We start from the raw sequence: 22,496 nt of genomic DNA on the forward strand, positions 1-22,496 counted from the left end.
GAATAAAAGTGGCCGAGTGGGCATCCTTGTCTTATTCCTGATCTTAGAGGAAATGCTTTCAGCTTTTCACCATTGAGAGTGTTAGTTGTGGGTTTTTCATATATGGCCTTTATTATATTGAGATATATTCTGTCTATGCCCACTTTCTGGAGAGTTTTTATCATAAATGGATGTTGAACTTTATCAAAAGCTTTTTCTGCATCTATTGAGATGATCATGTGGTTTTTATTCTTCAGTTTGTTAATGGTGTATCACATTGACTGATTTGCAGATACTGAAAAACCCTTGCATCCCCTGGATAAATCCCATTTGATCATGATATATGATCCTTTGGGTGTGTGTGTGTGTGCGTGTGTGTGTGTGTGTGATCCTTTTAATGTATTGTTGAATTCACTTTGTTAATATTTTTTTGAGGATTTTTGCATCTATGTTCATCAGTGATATTGGCCTGTAATTTTCTTTTTTTGTGATATCTTTGTCTGGTTTGGGTATCAGGGTGATGCTGGTCTCATAGAATGAGTTCAGAAGTATTCCTTCCTCTGCAAGTTTTTGGAATAGTTTGAGAAGGATAGATGTTAACTCTTCTCTAAAGAGGGAAGTGAGTGGTGCATCCTTTTTCCAAAGGGCAAGGGTTGCCTCCATGCTCTCTCTTCAGTCCTGGCACCTGAGATAACAGTCCCCAAACTCTGGGTCACTGTTGTCCCTGCTGCTGAAGCCCTTTCTCTGCCAAAGAGACTAGACCCAGCCCCACATAGAGTGAAGGCTGGGTCTCTCTCTCTCTCTCTCTCTCGTCATCAGAGGCCACTTCATCCACATCATACAGGAAGACCTCTTGAATTTATGGACATATTCCAGACCCAGAAAAAGATTGCCAAATCTTCTTGGATGCCCTTAAACCCAGCCCAGATTTTCTCAGGGTCCGGAAGAGAAGTTTTCCCTCAGTATTTTTATAGAGGGGGAAGTCCAAGATTTTAGTTTCTATTCAATCAGTACACCCCCGCCATCATGAGAGTGGATGTCCAGACATAGGTTCCCAGAAACTGTTTGACTCAGTGCTGGCTCCAGTTGGCTCAACAATACTTCCCCCGGAAGCCAGCCAGCGTTACACAGCACCATCCAGCCGAAGAGACTTGAAGACATAATTTCCAACACAAACACTGAAATGGGTCACTGCAAAGCTATAACTTGAGTAACTCAACTTACAAGAATATCAGAAGTGTCTCCCAGGACATGGTCCAAACAGTCCTGTATTCCGACTCTGTGGTTCCTAAGTAGCAGCTGTAAGAGGACCGGGATGGTTTGAGTCAGTGGTTAGTAATCATAGTATTCATCAATCCCAGTGCATCTCCTCTGGCACCGGTATTTAATTCATCTTTCTGGACTCTTTAAAAAGCAATCAGTTTGTTTGTTTTCAACAAAAATCAGTGTTTCTCACTTTCCTCCCACACTTTCTTTATCCAGTTGTTTAATCATTTAAGCAAACACCCTTTGAGCACCCGCCACATTGCAGGCACTGGGAATACAAAGATGTGTAAACACAGCGCCTATGATGGGAAGATGTCCGTAGAGCAGAGGAGACAGGTAAGTACAGAGAGCTGTTACAGTGCAGCCAAGTCAGGGCTCTTCTAGAAGCAAGTTCCCGGTGCTCAAGGGGCATCAAGTGGAGGAGTAGGGGTCTGGCCGAGTAAGATAGTTCAAGCAGATTTGGGGAACCCACTTCTGATTATCCTCTGTCCATGTGAGAAGCCACCTCAGGTAGGCAAGAGATGTGCCACACAGCTAAATAATAAAGGACAGAGCAACACGGGGTAAGATGCCCTTGGACACAAATATGCTTTCTTTTTTAACATCTTTATTGCAGTATAATTGCTTTACAATAGTGTGTTAGTTTCTGCTTTAAACAAAGTGAATCAGTTATACATATACATATGTCCCCATATCTCTTCCCTCTTGCGTCTCCCTCCCTCCCACCCTCCCTATCCCACCCCTCCAGACGGTCACAAAGCACCGACCGAGCTGATCTCCCTGTGCTATGCGGCTGCTTCCCACTAGCTATCTACCTTACGTTTGGTAGTGTATATATGTCCATGCCTCTCTCTCACTTTGTCACAGCTCACCCTTCCCCTTCCCCATATCCTCAAGTCCATGCTCTAGTAGGTCTGTGTCTTTATTTCCGTCTTACCCCTAGGTTCTTCATGACCTTTTTTTTTCTTAGATTCCATATATATGTGTTAGCATACAGTATTTGTTTTTTTCTTTCTGACTTACTTCACTCTGTATGACAGACTCTAGGTCCATCCACCTCACTACAAATAACTCAATTTCATTTCTTTTTATGGCTGAGTAACATTCCATTGTGTATATGTGCCCTAAATAGACATTTCTCCAAAGAAGATATACAGATTGCCAACAAACACATGAAAGAATGCTCAACGTCATTAATCATTAGAGAAATGCAAATCAAAACTACAATGAGATATCATCTCACACCGGTCAGAATGGCCAATCATCTCACACCGGTCAGAATGGCCATCATCAAAAAATCTAGAAACAATCAATGCTGGAGAGGGTGTGGAGAAAAGGGAACCCTCTTGCACTGTTGGTGGGAATGTGAATTGATAAAGCCACTATGGAGAACAGTATGGAGGTTCCTTAAAAAACTAAAAATAGAACTACCATACGACTCAGCAATCTCACTACTGGGCATATACCCTGAGAAAACCATAATTCAAAAAGAGTCATGTACCAAAATGTTCACTGCAGCTCTATTTACAATAGCCAGGACACAAATATGCTTTTGACTGATGTCCCCAGGTTTCCAGTTGAATAAGAAAATGAGCCCTGGATGACCTTGAAGGTGGGATATGATGCCAGACATTGGAACCCTGTGGCACTGAAGGCGGACCTGTGCTTTCAGCCAGTGCATTAGCCCTCTGTGATCACTGAGGAGCACACCGAAAGATGGGTGTTTGCCTGCACAGCGTCCTGCACTTCGCCTGCAATGATGCCTACCACACTTTATTATTCATCGTTGAACTGCAAAAGAGCAGAAAACACTGGTGTGTTATTTATCGCTCTAACCTTATCATCCATCATGTGCCTGGTATATGGAAATAAAAATAGATTTGTTTAAAAAAAGCACACGGAACAAAATACCAGACCAGTACTCCTCAAAACTGTCAGGGTCCTCAAAAACAAAGCCCGAGAAAGTGTCACAGCCAAGAGGAGCTTAAAGAGACACGATGACAAAATGCAATGAGGTATCCTGGATGGTATCCTAGAACAGGAAGAGGACATTAGGTAAAACGTAAGGAAGTCTGAATAAAGTATGGACTTAGTTAATATTTATTGTATCAATACTGGTTCATTAATTGTGACAAGCGTGTCATGTGAATGCAAGAGGTTAATAATAAAGGAAACTGGATGTGGAATAGATGGGAACTCTCTGTACCAGATGAGCAATTTTTCTGTAAATCTAAAACTCTTCTAAAATGAAAAGTTAACAAAAATATGGCTAATCGGGCTTCCCTGGTGGCTCAGTGGTTGAGAGTCCGCCTGCCGATGCGGGGGACACGGGTTCGTGCCCCGGTCCGGGAAGATCCCACATGCCGTGGAGCGACTGGGCCCGTGAGCCACGGCCCCTGAGCCTGCGTGTCCGGAGCCTGTGCTCTGCAACGGGAGAGGCCACAACAGTGAGAGGCCCGTGTACCAAAAAAAAAAAAAAATCATCTTCATGCACCTTTGTGCCCTCCCCCTGCCCAGCTGGCCCTCTACCATTGCTCTGACCCTCTCATAGTCTCCATAAAAGACCTTCTCTCTTTGCTAAGCCTGGAGCCATGGAACATGCTCTTGCCTGGCAGTGAGAAGCCCAAGTTCCTTTGCCATCATCCTACTGTATGACTTTGTATAAATCATTTGCCCTCCATGGGCCTTAGCTTACCCATCTATTCAATGGGAAGGTAAGACTAGAAAGCTCTTTCAAGTCGCTCCATGATGACAAAGATGGCGTCTGGTTCACCTCAGTATCCACAGCTCCTAAGAGAGCGCTAGGCGCATAGCAGGCCCTGAATAGAAGTTTGTTGAATGAGTAAATCAATAAACATTGCTTAATACTCTAAATATAAATGGAAACTTCTAAAGTCAGCCCAACGTCTCCAAATCTCCTTTCTTATAAACTTGATTTTAAGCTCCCTTTGTGTCTTCTCCACGTTGCTCATAGGGACTTTATAAGCATTTGAGCAGTAATTGAGAAGAGTAATGGAGAAGGTCAGGACCCTCAAGCTTTGAACTCCCTGGAGTTCAGACGCAGTGGTACCAGCTGAGATGACTTCACATCCGGGTCCTGTCACGCTGAGTGTCATCCGGGCTTCGGGGGCTGGGCTACCCAAGGAATCCATCGGCCCCTTCTCAGCATCCTTCTCCAACAAGTCCAGTGCGAGAGGGCCCAGAACACGCAGCCCCTGTTTAGGAGACCCCGGCAGGTCTCTTAGAAGAAGACAGCACAAGCCCAGGGAGGAGAGAAGCTAGAAGTCACCAAAACAAAAATCTCTGCCCCGCCCCCCCACCCCCCGCCAAGTGGTCTAGAGACACAGATTTTAGTCCCAGCCCCCAATCTGCTCCTCGGACACACTCGGAGATCTGGGCAAGTTTTTCTCTGTCTCTGGCCGGCTCCCCTCCCAGAGCTGGGGTGGGGTGGGCACAAACAAGGATGAGAGCTCTTTCTAGCTCCTGGGAGGGGCTGCGTTCTCTCCTACCCCTTATCTCTGGGTTTTCCTCTGCACAGAGCACCCTCCCCACTCCCCACCCACCCTCCACCCTTCATAGAGAAAGCTCCTGGCATGCCCCTCGTCTCCAGTCCCCCCTGACGCCCAGCCCAGGAGCATCCATTGTCTGCACTAGGCCCTCAGAACTCTTTGTACATTCCCTCTCTCAGAACTGACCACACTGCATTATAACCATTCATCCAACTGTCTGTCTCCGCCACCCAACCGGGAGCCCGCGACGTCCTGTTCCCCATTTGATCCTGTACCCAGCGTGCTGCCTCGCACATCGGTAATAAACAAGGACTCGAGTAAACAGATGAGTGAGTGAACAAATGAAGAAATGTGTGTGAACAAACAAAATTATGAAGTGCTCTATAATCTTATATTTTGGATAACCTACCTCAAATTTCCCTGGAGAGTTGGTGAGGTTCTGTTACAGGATCTGTTTTAAAAAAAAAAAAAAATCCAATAGCTTGTTGTTACAGTTGTAAATTCCTGCAGGTTTTCCCTGGTGCATTTCAGAAGAGGGAAAACAAACACCGATACCCCATCCTCCAGCTCCCTCCCTGCCTCCCAATTTCTTCTTCCCACCTACCTCCTCCCTCTCTCCGTCTCTACTCTTTCCTCATTCTCTATCTCTATTTCTCCTTTGCTGTCTCTGTCTCTATTTCTGTCTTCTCACTGTCTCTCTGTCTCTCTTTTTCTGTGTCTCTCTCTGTCTCTTTCTGTCTCTCTCTCTCTCTCATGCATTTTCCACCATTTCCCCTCCCAGCCCCCCGTCCCCCTTCACTGAGGGTTCTCCACGTGTGCCAGGCGTCTTACAGATGAGATCTCACTTTCCATCCCAACCGCCTGGCACTGCCTCATTTGGACTTTTGGAGAAACTCTGGTTAAGAACGTGGGCTTTGGAGTTGGACAGAGGCAGCCGGCTCCAGGCCTGGTTCTTCCATGTAATCGCTGTGTAACCTTGGTCAAGGTACCTGACCAAACTCTCTGAGCCTCCACTCCCTTATTAGCAAAATGAGGTGAAAATGCCCCTCTCCGAGGGCTGCAGCGGTTCAAGGAGAGAATGGTGGTGAAACGTTACTCTCTGTTCTACTATGCAGATTGCTTGGGGGTCATCTGCAAACATCATTGGGACTTGGAGGTCTTTGTGGAAGATGGTGACCACCTGAGGACTGAATGGATACTCATGTGATACTGAATGAGTGAATGAATGAATGAGTCTACAGCAGATGATAAATGAATAAAGGGGCAAATGAACGAATGAGTGATAGGTCTACCTCCACGGGAAGAAATGTTGGTACTTCTCCCCTAGACCTGTGCTCTGGGCTCCAACGCGTGTGCCCACTGATTCCACGGCTTTTCAGAGCACAAAAGCTTAGCGGCACCCTGTCCCTTTATTTCCTCTGCCGTCTTCCCTGTTCTCACTCCGATCCTGTCCCTTCTCTGGCGTCTATTTGCTCCATCTTCTCGCCGCGCACCCCCCCCCCCACCCCGCCCAGCTTCCTCTCCAGTTTCCCACTCAACTCCTTTTAGGTCCCCTTCTCCGCACTGCTCCCCTCAGCCTACTCGCCCCACTTCCCACCATAACATTTGCAGACTAGGGGTCCCTTCCTTATCCCAAGACACGAGTGTGAGAAAAGGCTTCGGACACAATAGTTACACACACACACAAAAAGGTTTATTTGATGAACCGCAGTGACTAACAGGGTCAAAAAATAGCATAGACGTTCCAAAGAAGGGGCAAGTGGGGCAGCCGGCAGCCTCCTCCACCCTCTGTCCAGGATCACCGACGGGGCCTCAGGGGGCACCTCTTCCCTTCTGGGAGCTTCCTCCAGCCTTGACTGGAGGCTTTGGGGACAGCCCTGGACTGAGAAAGTGAGTCTGTCTGTGGAAGATTCTGGCCTGAGATGGGAAGAATGAGCTGAGATAAGTCCCTTCCCTTCTTCCCCTCCCTCTGCTCCCAGAGCTGGCTCCCTCCCACCCAGGGTCAAGATGTCCACTGACATCAAGCTGGGCTCTTCCTGCCTCCATGGCTCATGTCTTGTCCTTCACGTCCAGAGTCCTCCAAGAACAAAACCCGGAATATACACACCCTGCCCTCAGTGCACAAAGGCCCCACAAGCATCTTCATCCTCAAAGCCTCTCTGGCGGTGTGGCTGTCATGCCACCAGTCTTGCCATGACTGCTCCAGTCCCCGTTCCCAGCCCCCCAAGAAGCCAAGCGGTCTGATCCTGACGGAAGGTGAGAAAAAAACCCACCCAGTGCTTTCCACCACATGGCAAGCAGGTGTCCCCCTTTAGGAAGAGGGCTACTGACCCTGGAAAAATAGTGATGAAGGAGATGCTTATAAATTCAAAGCAAGGTTGGCAGGCTTGGGAAAGGGGTCAAGGGAAGCTCCCATTTCCCTCATAGAACTAGGGACAGCGGCACAGGGACCCAGAGCACAAGACTTCCCCAAGCTTCGGGCGCCAGCTGCTTTGGGAAGGGATCTCCCTAGAGGGAGCCTGGGCACAAACACAGACTTCTCTCTTAAAGCGCGGACCAGCCGTCAGAGCCCCCAGATCCAGTGGGGGTGGACTCATTTTTATTCTAAATCGCCTCAGCATGTCCCTTCTTCCCTCAAGGATATTGGGTGAAGAGCAGAGATCTGGAGAGTGGCGGGGTGGGGGGGGGGGGGGGCGGGTGAGTTCATCCAAGTGACAAGTAACACGGGCACACCACTCTCCATGCGATGCTCATCCTTGTTTACACACACAAAGCAAGCGTCCCACCCCCACCAAAGTGACCCCTGGCACCCACTCACACCAGTGCCCAAGAAAAACATCCTAGAGATGTCGGGATGGGGTGGAGAGACAGGGAGAGAGCCGCGGCTCACGGTTCTGGAGGAGGTTGGAGGGATGAGGACTTGGGGAGGGAACCCAAGCAGCATTTAGACGAAATGCAGACTCCCCCTCTTTCTCCATCTTCCCTTCCCAGCTCCCCATTCATATCATGAAACCAAGGAGCCTGCTGCTTCATCAACCCCATTGCCTTCCAGTCCCCACAGAAAATAGAGGATGAAATAAAAGGGTCTAAGGAAATCTGTAGAAAGCATATCTAGTTGGCATCGTGGAGGGGCTGCAGGAAGGGAGGCCCCCTTCGTGGATGGCTCTACCTCCAGTGCCTGAAAGGACAGCAAAGCGCTCCAACTTGGAGGGAGGCTCTGGAGCCCTCAGCTGCAGAGACGGGAGCAGTCATTTTGCTGACACCCAGCCCGCCTCCTGCCCGGCCATTCGGCCATTCTCCCATTCCCTCCCGGGGCACTCAGGGAACCGGACAAAGAGCTTGAACAGGGGCAGTGTTTGCAAGCTTCAGGAGTCTTAACCCTTAGGAGCCCTTCAGAGCGAAGAAGTAAAAATGGAAAGGAGGGACTGAACGAGGAAGACGAGCTACGGGAGAGGGGTGGGAGCCAGGAGGTACGGATTCTGAGTAAAAATTGCAGAGAGAAAGGGGGAAACAGAGAGAGGAAGAGGGGCGAGAAACCTAAAAGGAAATGGGGGGAGAAAAAAAAGCTGGAGATCCAAGAAAAATGCTGGGGGGAAATGAACTTTTACTGAGCCAGGACACACACATCATTTTAGTTTCTCCATTGTATACACGTAGAGAAACTGCGTCTCAGAGAGTTGAAGAGACTGCGGCAAGGTCAGTCTCACAGAGACTGAGTGGCCGAGCCCGGGTCTGCAGGGCTCAATCTCTCTCCACTAAACCACAAACCTCTGAACCAGAGCAAAGGGAAAAGGAGGACAAGAACACAGGCAGGAGGCAGGGAAAGGAGTCAAGTGCAAGAGAGAAGGTGCCCCCGGCGGCCTGACCTTCAGAGAGCAAGGGCAAAGGCTGGGGCCGGGCAGAGGGCGCCAGGCGCCCGCGATCCCAGCCCTAGTCAACCACGAGGGTCTCTTGGCTGTAGGGGATGGATTTCTCCTGCGTCGGCTCTCCGCCCTTCCCGCTGCCGGGGCCGGGCCCCTGGCTGTGCCCGGAGGAGTAGCTGGCCGACTTCTCCCCACTGCTGCTGTGGGAGGCTCCCCCGCACCTGCTCTGTCCCCAGCAGAGCACGGAGGCGCAGGCCTGGCGGAAGCGCAGGTCGAAGAAGGCGTAGAGGAAGGGGTTGAGGCAGCTGTTGACGTAGCTGATGCAGGTGCAGTAGGGGAAAACGTTCAGGAGGAAGATGTCGAAGTCGCAGGGCCAGTGCAGCAGGCTGCCCAGCATGTAGAGCGTCTTCACCAGGTGGTAGGGCGTCCAGCACAGGGCGAACGTCAACACCAGCACCACGATGATGCTCAGAAGACGGCGCCGCTTCCGCAGGCCCTCGATGCGCTCCTTGCGGAAGTGGCCGGCGATGGTCTGGGCGATGAAGAAATAGCAGGTGAGCATGACGATGAAGGGCACCACGAAGCCCACGGCGGTGGACGAGACGCCCAGGCCCACCTCCCAGGCCCACTCGGAGCTCGGGCCGGCCACCATGGAGTAGTCCATGAAGCACTGCACCCTGGTGCTGTTCTCCACGTGCAGGATGGTGCCGGTGGAGCGGAACACCATGACCGGCACGGCCAGGAGGGCGGCCAGCGCCCACAGGACGGCCGTGGCCGCGGCCCCGCTCACCCGCAGCCGCAGCCGGGCGTTGGCCACGGGCCTCACGATGGCCAGGTAGCGGTCGAAGCTGAGGCCGGTGAGACAGAAGACGCTGGCGTACATGTTGACAAAGATGAGATAGCTGCTGAGCTTGCAGGCGAACGCCCCGAAGGGCCAGTCGTAGTCCCGGTACGTGTAGGTGGCCCACAGCGGCAGGGTCACCACGAAAGTCAGGTCGGCCACCGCCAGGCTGGCGATGAAGATGTCAGCCGAGCGCCTCTTCTCGCGGCTGCTGCGAAACAGGGTCCAGAGCACCAGGCCGTTGCCCGTGGTGCCCAGCAGGAACACCAGCATGTAGATGGCAGGGATGAGGGCCCCCGAGGACTTCCAGTCCGCGTACTCACACTCAGACTGGTTGTCCACCCCGTAGTAGTTGTCGAAATCGCCACCTTCCTCCATGCTGGGGAGCCAAGTCGGGCACGGGGTCCCGGGGGTACCAGCTCCGTGGCTGTGTCGCGCCAACTCAGCAGGTACCCTCAGCTGCTGGCTGGAGCCTCGGAGGGCAGGCGGGAAGGGCTGGAGGTGTCCAGAGCCCTTCCTAGCAGCCGATGGAGCTGCCTCTGGCTCCTCTGGACCCTGAAGGATGCCTCCCTCCTGCAGGCTTCCCTCCACTTCCTCGCGCCCTCCTGAGTCTCTGTCTCCTCCTTGGCTGTCCCTCCCTCCTCCCACCTCCAGACCAGCCCCTCACTTGTGAGTCTTAGGATCTTGAAGTTACAGCCCACTTTTTTTTTTTTTTTTCCTTCTTGTCCCTGGACAAGTGGACCAGATTGACCCCTGCAGTGCTGGGCAGAATGTTATCTGTGGTTTGCAGCCTGCTCTCCTCCTGGCCCAGTTTCTCTCCCTCCAGTTTCCTCTGGTGTTTGGAGAAGCCCTCCTCAGTCCTCTGCACCCTCCTGTTCTCACCCCCTCCCAGGCCCTCTAAATGGGGCAAATTATGCAGATTGAAACCCAGCCTGAGCTGGAGCCGGGGAGGGTAGGGGGCCAGGAGGGTGTGAGATTTCGCAGGATGGTCTCAGCCTCTGGCATGCCCTCCTGGTAGGCCGGTCTGTCTCCTCCCTCCTCCACCCTCCCCTCCCCTCCCCTCCCCTCCCGCCCTCCCAGCCCCACCCCGAGCAGACTTCCCTCTATCCTTCCCCTCACACCCTCCTCCTTTACACCTCGGCTTTGACCCTCTCTCTGTGGGGATGTTTGTGGTCTACAGACCCAGTTATAGAGGGATTTGTCTACGATTCATAAGCTGTTAGCAGATTGCAGTTTTCAGATGGCACAGGAAGTTTTAGAGGGTCGAGGAGAGAGTCACAGAAGAAAGAAACCTCAGACGAAAGTATCTCTAATCAAGCCACTAAATCTATGGCTTGAAACTGAGGGGGGAAACTGAGGCTGAACAAGGTAAATGTCTTGCCCAAGTTCACAGGATAAATTTTGTTTTGCTTTTGTTGTTTGCTTTTCTTCTTCTCCAAGCACCTAATTCAGTGCCTGGCAGGTAGTAGGTGGTCACTAAATGGTTGTTGAGTGAATAAGTAAGTAGATGGATGAATTAGGGAGTGAGTGAAAAGAGGAGTCCGTACAAAGAAGAACGGGTGTTTGAATTACTATGCAGTGAAAACACGGATACATTTCCGTCCCTGAGTTCTTACTGCCGTACATAGACCAGGCAGGGCATGTGGGGGTCAGGAAGTCATAACTGAAGGAAGAGGCAGAAAAACGGGTAACCATTTAGTAGATGCTGTGGGCACAATCCCATAGAAACTGGCTTTGCCCTGTCCGTTGGCCTCTCCAGGACCTCTGGGCAGGAAGGAGAGAATGAGACACAAGATAAGATTAAAACTATGCACCCCTGAGAGTGGAGAAGGCCATCTAAAGTTGGGCAAGAGTGAGAGGAAGCAAAATCCGGAGATGAGTCTCGGCCACATTCAAAGCAAAAGGCTTACAGAATTAGAATCTGTTATCTCAAGAAGAGTTAGTCGGAAAAATCTTCTCCAGCGGTCTTAAGACAGGGACCCCAAACTCAAATACTCACAAGGACCAGGCTAAGAATGTCTCTGGGTAAAACAAGCAGCCTGAGACAACAGGGAGTGGTGGAGGCTGGCAAGAGGGGCAAGCACACTCTATCAGGAGGCAGACTCCTGGGCTCCAATCTCCACTTGCCACACAGAAATGGGGAAGCTACCAGGACCATGCCTTCTGATTTTTCTACATAATTTCAAATTCTAGATTTTATGAGAAATTTCCAGATTTGTAAATTTGGGGAATTCATTCCATTTTTAAAAAATAAGAGGGCAGGACAAGTAAAACATGTCCCCAGGCCCCCAGTTGGTGCTCTTTGAACGGGAGCTTACCCCAAACAGAAGGAAGCAGAAAAACAGGAAGGATAGGCCGGGAGGAAGAAACACAAAATGCAAAGCCGGGGAAATGAAAACAAGCACGGCCAAAGCCTCAGAGGGTAACGGGGAGACGCAAGAAAGGAGAAGCAGGGAAGGATAAGGAGGGTCCTGAGGATCTCGGATGACCTTTCCCGAAAGGCAACGTGCAGATGCGAACTGTTGGTGTTTCTCGTGAGGATTAATTATTGAGTGCTTACTACATGCTAGACATTCTTCTAAACATTTTCTATTTTATATGTCTTCATGATCTCTTTTAATCAGCAGAAACACTTTAGAAAGTAGGTACCCTCATTCAACTCAATTTACAGATAAGGAAACTGAGGGACAGGGAGGTGAAGTGACGTGGCCAAGGTCAGATCAGAATTTGAACCAAGGCTGTCTTGAGTCTATGAACTAAAACACTACGTTCCCAAAGAAAAAACTCCAACCCGTTTTAAACTGGGGGATTTGCCATCTGTAGAGAGTATAAAAATGTAGGATGGTGCTAGGATACCTGTGGTTTACTTTGAAATAAGCTCTCTTGGGTGAAATTAAAAATAGATTGACTAAAGTATGTTCGAGATACTCCCCACTCTTGATTAAACAGAGTATAAGACACTGCCAGGCAAGAGTCAGTGCACCTTAGCCTGATCTAAAAACCGCCCTGTGACCAGCTATTCCCAAAGAGGATATCCAGTCGCCTGAGGCCAGGTAGAAAGTTAACAGGACCAGCCTCTGGAATTGTGGCAGTCTGCAACATGGTGGTCCGGGCACCCAATAGGCCCCAGAGCTGGGGCTTCCTTGATCTCACAATACACAGGGTAGGGATTGCTTGGGGCCTGCTTGCTCCTGCACGTTTGTCTGACAGAAGACTGTGCAGGTGGCAGAGGGGCTGTCATTATAACCTGACAGCAGGCTTGGGTGAAAATGGTTAACCTTCCGCCATGTTAGACTTCTTCAGTGATTACCTTGACCTATCAAAAGGGACCTAGGTGTCGAGCAGGAATCAGCTCAGGTCAGGTCACAAGAGATGGCGCTTCCAAGATAGAGGCCAAATGGAAGGAGGCTCAAGAGGGAGGGGATATGGGGATAGATGTATACATGTAGCTGATTCACTTTGTTGTACAGCAGAAACTAACACAACATTGTAAAGCAATTATACTGCAATAAAGATATTGAAAAAGAATAAAAAGAAAATGCAAAATAAATAATAAAATGACCAAAAAAAAAAAATGCAAGACCCCCAGTGAATCCAGAGCGTCTCTGGTTTTCTCAGAAAGATGTAGGCACTTGTGCCCTTTGCAGTTAGGAGCACAGAAGGAGGTGGGCAAGAGTATCCGCCAAATCGGCCAGCTGTTCCTGGCTGCTCCCACTTGAATTCCGAGCCAGACAGGAGCCCAGAGACCCTGTTGGGAGAGGAGACGTTTCCATCTCTTTAATCCTCTGGCCTCCAGGCTCTCTGACTCAGAGAAGCAGTTAATCTCACCAGAAGAACCAGACTCACTGAGATGGGGGGTAATAGGGAGCCAGGGCTGGGAGGGGGTCATTGACTGGGGCCAGAGAGGGTGGGGTGCTGATAAGATCTGGCCCCCAGCCGAGAACCAGCTGGAACCGGATGGCCTGAGTGCCCGGCCACGGCAGCCTGAACGGGGTAGGATCGGCCAGCTCTGCTCCCTCACCCTGCCTGACACCCAAGGCGCCTGGTCACCCAAAACAGAAGATGCAAGTTTACTCAGTGGGCCGAGCAGCTGAAGGCTGACCTCACGTGCCCCCAGGGCTCTGAAGTTAGCCCTCTCCAGACAGAGAGTACATGGGCAGAGCCTGCTTTTCATTTCGGTGCCCCCTGAACTTGGCACTGGTATATATCTGCTGAGTTAGAACCAAAGGAATGCGCTCGGGGAAAGGATAGAAGAGGTTGGGTCTTCACCGCAGCGCTGCTCTACTGCACGAACAAGGGCACCTTTTTGCTGAACTGAGCTAGAAGAACCTACCGTGAGCCACCCGGCAAAGCAGCAGCAAGGCCAGACCCTCGGCCACTGTCTCACACGCCCCACCGCGGTTGGCCGGAGCTGGAGAGGCCGAGCACGTTTCCCCCGGGACTTGCCCCTCTCATGGGTGATTTCTTTGGGAAACTGTGATGAGCCTGGCAGCCCAGCGCCCCAGACCTGCTGTGGGCCCTTTGAGGGGCGCCCAGACTGCTGGGGGGTGGGGTGGGGGGGGGGTCCAGTGACTCCACAGCCCTCGCCCACCCCACCTCCAGGGTTGTCCCTGGCCTAGAAGGCAAAGAGTGCCTTGGCCCTGCGCCCGGGCCGCGTGCGACTGCGCACACTTGCGGCTGGGGTGGAGCTGCTCGCGGGCGGGCGGGCGGGACCTGTGCGCGCCCGCGGTGCGCCTGCGCGCTGAGCGCGGCATTCGAGCACGTAGTGTGTGGTGGGGTCAGGGACCTGCAGCAACAGCCTCTTCGAGGGCAGGAAAGGCGGTTAATGGAGTCTCTCTAAGGGCTTGGGATGAGGGGAAAGGCTGAACCTCGCCCAGACCTGGCCCCAAGCCTGGGTGCAGGACATCAAAGAGAGGCTTGCTTTTCTCTGCCCCTCGCTGACTTCTCACCTCCTCCCCCAGCTGCCCGCTGCAGCCCCCTCACTTCACAGGTCTGCTTTGAACTCAGCTTCGGAACTCACCCAGGGCACCAGGGCCCTGTTCTCCCCTTCCCAAGGGGCAGCAGCTGTGTCCCTCACAGCTGGTGGTGTCATCTGAGGAGAAGGGGAGGGCAGGCGAGGGAAGCAGGCGGGGTGCCCAGCCCACTCCCTTTCCTCCAGCCACACTCCCTTCCCCATCCCAGCTTATCTGACCGAAAGCAAATGGGCAGCTGCCTTCTGACCATTAAAGCAGAGCCCCCTTGGCAGCCCCTTCTCCCCTGGCCATTTGGTGTCCTTCAGACTCCCAGGCCAGTCTCCGGAACTCCTGGATCTCCTGAGCTCTGGGGACAGCAAATGCAGGAAAACCCACCGGCCTGGGAGCCAGGAAATACGAGTCCCAATTTCATCTTGATCACGAATTCATTCACTCAACAAATACTTACTGAGCAGCTACTACAGTGTGAACAATTCAGACCGTGTCTCCGATCTCCCGCACGTACATCCTAGAGGCCGGAACGAGACAAAATAGATGCGCAGTAAGGAAATGCGATGAAATCTATGGATAACGACAGAGAAAATACGCGGAAAGGGGATGATTTTTGACAGGGTAGACCACAGGAGTGCAGGGCTTGGGAGTCGCTGACACTCTAGCTGAAACCTGAATGACTAGCTTGCTGTGTGACCCTAGACAAGGCTCTTGCCCTCCCTGAGCCTCAGTTTCCCTGTTGGTACATGAGGACATTGAACCAGCCAGAGCTAGCTTTCTGTGACTCCGGGAATTGTGGCAGTGGCTCCCAGAGGCGTTTGAAGAAGTGGATTTCCTGCTAAAAAGGTCAAAAGAGAGACGCAGGCTGACTCGGTGGAAGTCAGTGATGGGCAGGACCTTTCCTTATCTCCTCACCCACCCCTCTCACGCCTTCACCCACCATTACCCACACACCCCCCCCACGTAGCATGGCACCTGTACACAGTGGGCATCTAATAAATACACAGGGACCATTTGGCTGCAGCCAGAAGGACCAGCATTTCTATAACTTCAGAAGCCCTATGAAGTCAGGGCTTTCTCTAAGACCGCCTGGATGGAGGGCTAGTTTCCCATGACTTCGAAGAGAAAGGACTCCCAAAATTGCATTGAGGCCATTGATTCCGAAGCTGAGGTGATGGCCCTTAAGAGGAGAGTAATGGGGGAGAGGAAGTAGCACAGGGCCAGCATCAGCATTTCATAAAACCTTTTGGAAATGACACCTTCCCCGCCTCCCCCTTAGGGAGATAACCCTCTCTACATGTCAAGCTTGGATTTTCACACCTCGAAGTGGTAATTCTGGTGCCTACGTGCTGCTCAGGATGCTTTGATGAATAAAAGCTAGAAAGATGAATTCATCGTTATTTAATCAACGGAGCGCGCTAGATAACAGAATCCTCCCAAATGCTAACTCATTTGTGGGGGGAGGACAGGAAAGCAGGTAAAGTGGCCTTTGTCCGTGAAAAAGCTTTGCAGTCACTCATCTGTTCCATATACTTGACTTTGCCAATGAGGAAAGTGAGGCCCGTGGAGGGAAAGGGAATTCCTCCAGGTGTCCCCACGGGATCAAGCACGCTGTCCCCTGTGCCACTCTGTCTTCCCCTCGCATCCATAAAGGTTGCATCCAGAGGAAGGCTTTCTTCCTTGGAGGCTGAGAAGAGGGCTGGCAGGAGGCAGGAGGACAGGAAACAGCGCAGAGGCCGGAAAGAGGTCAGGAAGAGGCGGACGGGACCCGACCCCCGCTCGCACCCAGCTCTATCAGCCTTCAGGAGAGCAACAGGGTGTTTCCAAAAATATTTACAGTGAGTCTAAATTAACGAAGTACTGTATCAGTGCTGACAATGGGAGGATGTGGGGCGGAGCCCTCCAGGGGAGAAGACCAACACAATCAGCCCAGAGGCTGCCCAGGGGCGACTGAGCTTCGGGAAGGCCAGCCTGGCACCAATAACCGAGGAAGTCAAGCCCTTCACCCTGGGGCCAGAGCAGGAGACAGCGCTGCCCATCCAGGCTGCCTGGAGTCCACGCTTCCCAGGGACAGGGAGACATCCTAGATTCTCAGAATTGCAAAGAGCATCATTAGCCTGCCACCCTGCCCCAATCCAGTGCAGAAATCTCCTCGACAGCACCCCGGTCCGAGGGCCATCATTCAGGGGCCTCTCGAATACCTCTGTTCACCAGACACCCACTCCTGCCGCTGGCAGCCCATTCCCAGTCCAATTTGGGGCATCACTGCTCATTCAACAGTGTTACCTTCAATAGAGCAGAGTGGTTCAGAGCATAGCACAGCCGCTCACCAGTCACATTGCCATGGGTGAGCAGCCCAATCATTTCAAGGCTTGGTTTTCCCATCTGTACAATGGGAGTCACTATAGTATCTACCTTATGGGGTTGACATGAGGTTCAACAGGAGAGTAGAGGTAAGATACCCAACTTGGAGGGAATGCCACGGAGGCAGAAAGACACGGGCAAAAGTGCAGAGATGCGAAAGAAAGAGCTTCAAATGTCATGGGGTTAAAGTTAAATAAGGCTGGGAAAGCCAACCACCATTTTGTTGCCATTAAAGTGTCACCAGAGAGCTGGACCTGCACTGTCTGGTACATTACCCACTCACCACAGTAGCTATCAAGCACTTGAAAAGTGACCAGGGTGAATGGGGATGAGCTACAGGTATAAAATATACGATGGGCTTCAACGTACGAAGAAAAGAATATAAGAGATCACATTAGTAAGTTTTTATATTGATTACATATCAAATTATAATATTTTGGATATATTGAGGTAAATAAAATATATTATTAAAAAGGAATTTTAATAATTTTATTTAAAGGAATTTTGTTTCCTTTTTTAATGTGACTACTAAAAAAATTAAAAGTACACGTGTATTTTGTGCAGAACTTTTTGCGAATATCTCTGATTTTCTTCAGAGGAAAATTCTTTTGCATGATATCACCACGTTAAGAGAATGAACATTTGTAAGTTTTGTCATGCGCCTCCAGGAATCTGGATCAGTTTACACTCCTAACAATAGTACTTGAGAGTGCTTATTCCACTGCATCCATAGTAACATGGGATCTGACCATTAATCTGCCAATTTAATAGCAAACAACCTCATCTCATCATTAATTTTTGTCTATTTGATTAATGATGCTTTCATTAAGGTTGAACTTCCGTGCACATGTTCATTAGCATCTATATTTCTTTTGCGATTAGCTTGTTCATGTCCTTTGTCCACTTTTATTTTAGAATGTTTACACTTTACATGGTGACATATGAAAGCATCTATATGTAAAGGATAAAAACTCTTGTCATGTGTATTTCAAATATGAAAAGTAGAGAGACATAAGTAAAAGTCATAATAATAAAAAAAACTATACTTCAATTAAAGAAAAAAGAAAAAGTACACGTGTAGTTCCCAATATATTCTTATGGGGCAGCGCTGAGCTAAAGGATCAGATCTAAGCTTTAAGACCTTCACTCCGGAGCCATCTTGGAATGGGCAGGCTCATTAGGAAACAGCTGTCTAAACCAAACAGCTGTCTAAACTAGGGAGAGAACTCAGATTTTTTTGGTCCCAAGGTAGAATCAGGAGGGATGTGATTTCTCTTGTCCTTACATGAGAGCTCCACGTAAATACAGTAATAAATAAATACAGTATACAAATAAAGTAATAAGTAAAGCTTATCACATCCTGAGAGGTAAAGTTTATCAGGCACTGCAAACACATATTTAAATGCTTTTCCCAATGTAATTTCACAAAAGTTTTTTAAATTCATAAAAATTTTATAAGGTATTAGAAAAAAAACTTATGGTTACCAAAGGGGAAAGGTGGGGGTGAGGGATGAATTAGGAGGTTGGGATTAATACATACACATTACTATATATAAAATAGATAATCCCCAATAAAGATGTTAAAAAAAAAAATAGATAATCAACAAGGACCTACTGTATAGCAAGGAACGCTACTCAATACTCTGTGGTGACTTATATGGGAGAAGCAACTGAAAAAGAATAGATATATGTATATGTATAACAGATTCATTTGCTGTATACCTGAAACTAACAGAACATTAAAAATCAACTATACTCCAATATAAAATAAAAATGTTTTAAATAACATAAAATATATAGTTCTAGTAATTAGATTAGACTAATTAGACTCTGATTAGAATAAATCAGAGTCATGAAACAAAAATATTACAGGTGGGAGAAATAAAAGGAGATTAAAAAGTAAAAACAAAAAAATGTATAAGATAATTTACATTATGATTCCCATTTTACAGATTAGTAAAGCAAGGTTCAGAGAGTCCCATCACTAGCTGAGGAGAAAGCAGCTTCTGTGTCACAGAGGGAGGATTTGAACTCTCAGCTTAGACTCCAGAAGCCTGAACGCTCTATAGCCAGGATATACTCTCTCGATGCAGGACTCTGCTTCTGCACCCAAATAGTGCCTGCTTGTGATTCACTGAAGGGGGATGCCAGAGGAATCTCCTACACGGAGCCAGCTTTCTCCTGCACGGCAGTGTTAGCTCAATTGCAAGCAGCCTGTCTGCACCGTGAGGTTAAATTTAAAAAACAAATTCACCTAGGGCTGTCATCCAGGGCTCAGAAGAATTCACAGGACTATAATAGCAACATGATCATTTGCAAGACCAACATGCTTTGCAATGATTTAAAAAGTAAACTCTGAAGGCAAAAAGCCTGGTTTCAAGTGCTGGCTCTGCTACTGTACCTCTCCAAGCCTTGATTTCATGAACTATAAAAGGCAGGTAATAACAGACAACAGTGGTCAGAATTCTGAGATACAAGAGATAAAAAGACTTAGGTCTGTGCCTGGCACAGAGCAATTGCTCAGTAAACATTGCCTTTACAATGATCTCACTTAATCCTCACAATAACCTTATGGGATAGGGAGGGTCCTTTATGATAAATAGGAATGATAACATTCCCAGTTGGCAGATGCAGAAATTGAGGCACACACTGAGCTCTCAGGCGGACTTGGTGGCCTTGGATCAGAGGTGGGAGCCCAGAGGCATCACAGGCAAATGTAAAGAAAACTGCGTTTCAGGGCCTAAGACTACAGTTTCACTTGGTGATGGTCCGAATTGTGTTCTGGTGACTCAGGAAGAAAAAGAGAAAGAAATTGAGGCACAAAGAAATTTGTCCACTTTCCTAAATTTCCAAGTATAGGAAGTAGGATTCAAACCTTGGATGGCTGTTTCCAGGGTCTGCAGTCTTTTCTGGGGGGGAAGGGGTGGTTGCAGTCTTAATCACCATGGTATACAGGTTGTGAAGTCATATTTTTTGAACAATTGGTGAAGTCATATTTTTTTTCTTGCTCTTTTTTAATGACATTTCCTTAGTTTCTTGAGCTAGGAAAGCTGCCTGATCTACCTGCCCAATGCTTGGATAGCATCCAGTGGGATAGTCAACCGCTTGCTGTGAGCACAGAGGGGTGGCTGTCTCTGGATGCCACAGGGATCGGCTGATGAGTCACCCATCAGCTCCAGGGCTCCAATGGTACCACAGGTATGCAATGGCAACTACCTTTGCCAAGAAGGCACGAGGCAGGTGCTACAGCATCTCCCACCTTTGTGACAACTTAGGTCCAGGAGTGGTTGGGGAGATGGAAATAAGCACCGGACACGGGTGTCCCTGCCAGACAGGAGCGCAGAGCGGCCTCCTGAGGTCTATCCTGGGCCTGGCTGTTAGCTGCAATGCTTCTAACTGCTGGGCGATGCTGCCCTCTGGTGGTCATGATCTGGTACTCCGCCTTGACCTTCCTCTGAGCCCGATTCCCAGCACTGGCTTTCCGGCCTTGCCTTGGGTTCAGAGACGCCACAAGCTGAGCCCCTGGGCTGGGGGGGCTCGGGTAAGGCAGACCTCTCCTTCCCCTAGGCTCCCACGGCATCTGGAATTGCCATCCCCAGAATCTTCCAGTTCTGGGGCTGTGCTAGGAATCCTTAGCAAAGAGGACTTACAGTCAAATCGGCTGAAGATTGTGGGGCTGAGCAGGTCTTAGAAACCAGCTCTGGCCCCCAGTACCCTGGAGAATCAAGCACTCGGCCCCTACACCCAGCTCAGTGTTTTAAGCTATGTATTCTCTCCTGAAATGTGATTACATTGCACTGCAATTATCCAATATCATATTATGACACTGATATAGGAAAAGAAATGTTCTTGTCATTTTCTCTTTGGATGGTACAGGAGTAAAACACAGAGACACTGAATCATCCTCAATATTATTCATGACTCTCCATCAAGCATGTCATTCTGTAAAGATACACATGAAAGGGGAAAATGTAACTCTGTTTTATTAAAGAAAATTATGGACTAGAAAGAGACTAAGGAATCTTTGTTAGAATAAATAAACTGACAATTGATTAGAGAAAGGGTGACAGTCAAATCCCTGGAGGCAAGACTCGCATTGCTGAGCACCTAGCGCCACCTTGTGGTTGCTTTCAGGATAGCAATCCCAGCCTCCACTCTGCCTGCTTCATCCACCGTTTAAGACATACTGAGAATTTCTTATCAGAACCGTTTATCTCCATCAAATTTGTACTGAAACCTCTCCTATTACACCCACTTATTGTAGCATGAAAAAAAAGTGGAAATACAGTTGAATGGGCCCAAGCAATAAGTGCGAGTCTAGAAATATTCTTCATTCAACCCCTCTTAGCTATTCCAGTCTTAGCCACATAGAAATTTAACTAATCACATCTCTTAAAATATGTGCATGCCTTTTTTCCTCTTTCTCTCTCTGGAAATATACCCTATTTCTCAGGCACCAGCCACTCAGATAAGAAGTGATCTTCAGCACAGACAGGTGTAGGGACAGAGCAAGTGGCTGAGCCAGGCTGGAGCTCCAGGCGCCTGTGACTCACGTTAACGAAGGTTTACTGCATTTTTCCTCTGTATGCGCTAAGCTCACTGGTGAGTCAGAACACTGCCTAGGCCTCTACCTTCAAAAGACTGAGAGCCTTGTGGGGAAGACAAACATCTACTAACGACGTAAACAAGCAAAGCTGCAACTGTAGAAAGTCTTACAAGGAGAGTTCCTTTCCCACAGCCAGAGTTTTAGAGGCTTTAAGTACTGAAAAGATTATGACCTCTTCCATAATCAATTTAGAATAAAAACAAGCAGAATCAAAAGATAAGTGTAGGGGAATTCCCTGGTGGTCCAGTGGTTAGGACTCCACATTTTCACTGCCGAGGGTGCAGGTTCAATCCCTGGTTCGGGAGCTAAGATCCCACAAACCCGTGGCACAGCCAAAAATATATATATATAAGTGTAGTGAAATTTCAAAAAGTCTTGTCTTTCCCATGATGACTTCTTTGAAATTAGCATCTTACGAAAAATTAAGAGTGACCATGTTTCACTAACACCTGAAATACAAAATACATACTTAGTCTGCTTCTTGGGGAATCCAGGACTGGATACATATATAATAGGAGTTTGTCCCAGTCAGGAAAATCAAGAAAGACTTTCCTGAGAAAAGGTAACTGCTCTGAGAGCTTCAAGGTGAGAAGGCGGGTAGGAGAAAAGGATGGCAAGGACTAGGCAGAGCATGTGCAAAGGTCCTGTGGCAGCCTGGAGCTTCAGAAAGCCGAGGCCAAAAGTAGGCAGGTGAGGCTGGAACAGAGGACAATGAAGGGCCAGGCCACACTGGCTTTGTGGGCCACCTTGAGGTGTTTCATCTTCATCCTCCAAGCAATGGAAAGCTGTCGAAGAGTTTACATTAGCAGGGCATGGTGACAAGATCCAGTTGGTGTTACAGAAAAGCCACTCAGGCCGTATGTGGGAAATGGATATGAAGGAGGACAAGAGTTCAATTAGGAGACGTTTGTCCCCATGGAAGATGATAGAGGCTCTGATTAAGAGCGTGGTGGTCCAAATGGAGAGAAGCGAATAGATTACGGAGATATTGGGGATCAGATGCAGGTCTAAGGACAAGGGAGCTGTCAGGGTGCCTCTTAGGTTTCTCACTTGCTGGAACTAAATGAATAGGGGTGTCATTCACGGAAACAGGGTGTGGCAGAA

General features: G+C 49.1%; 1 protein-coding gene and 1 long non-coding RNA gene across 2 annotated transcripts in view; both read right to left on the minus strand.

Annotated features, from left to right (window-relative positions):
* Positions 1-1,987: 1,987 nt before the first annotated feature.
* LOC141279394 (uncharacterized) overlaps positions 1,988-22,496 on the minus strand; it is a 35,315-nt gene continuing 14,806 nt past the window's right edge. Inside the window, exons 2-4 of the long non-coding RNA XR_012333538.1 lie at positions 14,880-14,939; positions 5,164-5,205; positions 1,988-4,485 (exon numbers count right to left, since the gene is read on the minus strand). This is a non-coding gene — a long non-coding RNA (uncharacterized lncRNA). The remainder of the gene's footprint in view (positions 4,486-5,163; positions 5,206-14,879; positions 14,940-22,496) is intronic.
* APLNR (apelin receptor) lies at positions 6,426-10,471 on the minus strand. Its single transcript, XM_004325591.4, has one exon. It carries the CDS (start codon positions 9,834-9,836, stop codon positions 8,685-8,687), a length of 1,152 nt encoding a protein of 383 aa, XP_004325639.1. The 5' UTR covers positions 9,837-10,471; the 3' UTR covers positions 6,426-8,684.

The sequence above is a fragment of the Tursiops truncatus genome, chromosome 8 (genome assembly GCF_011762595.2).
Source record: "Tursiops truncatus isolate mTurTru1 chromosome 8, mTurTru1.mat.Y, whole genome shotgun sequence".
NCBI lineage: Eukaryota > Metazoa > Chordata > Mammalia > Artiodactyla > Delphinidae > Tursiops > Tursiops truncatus.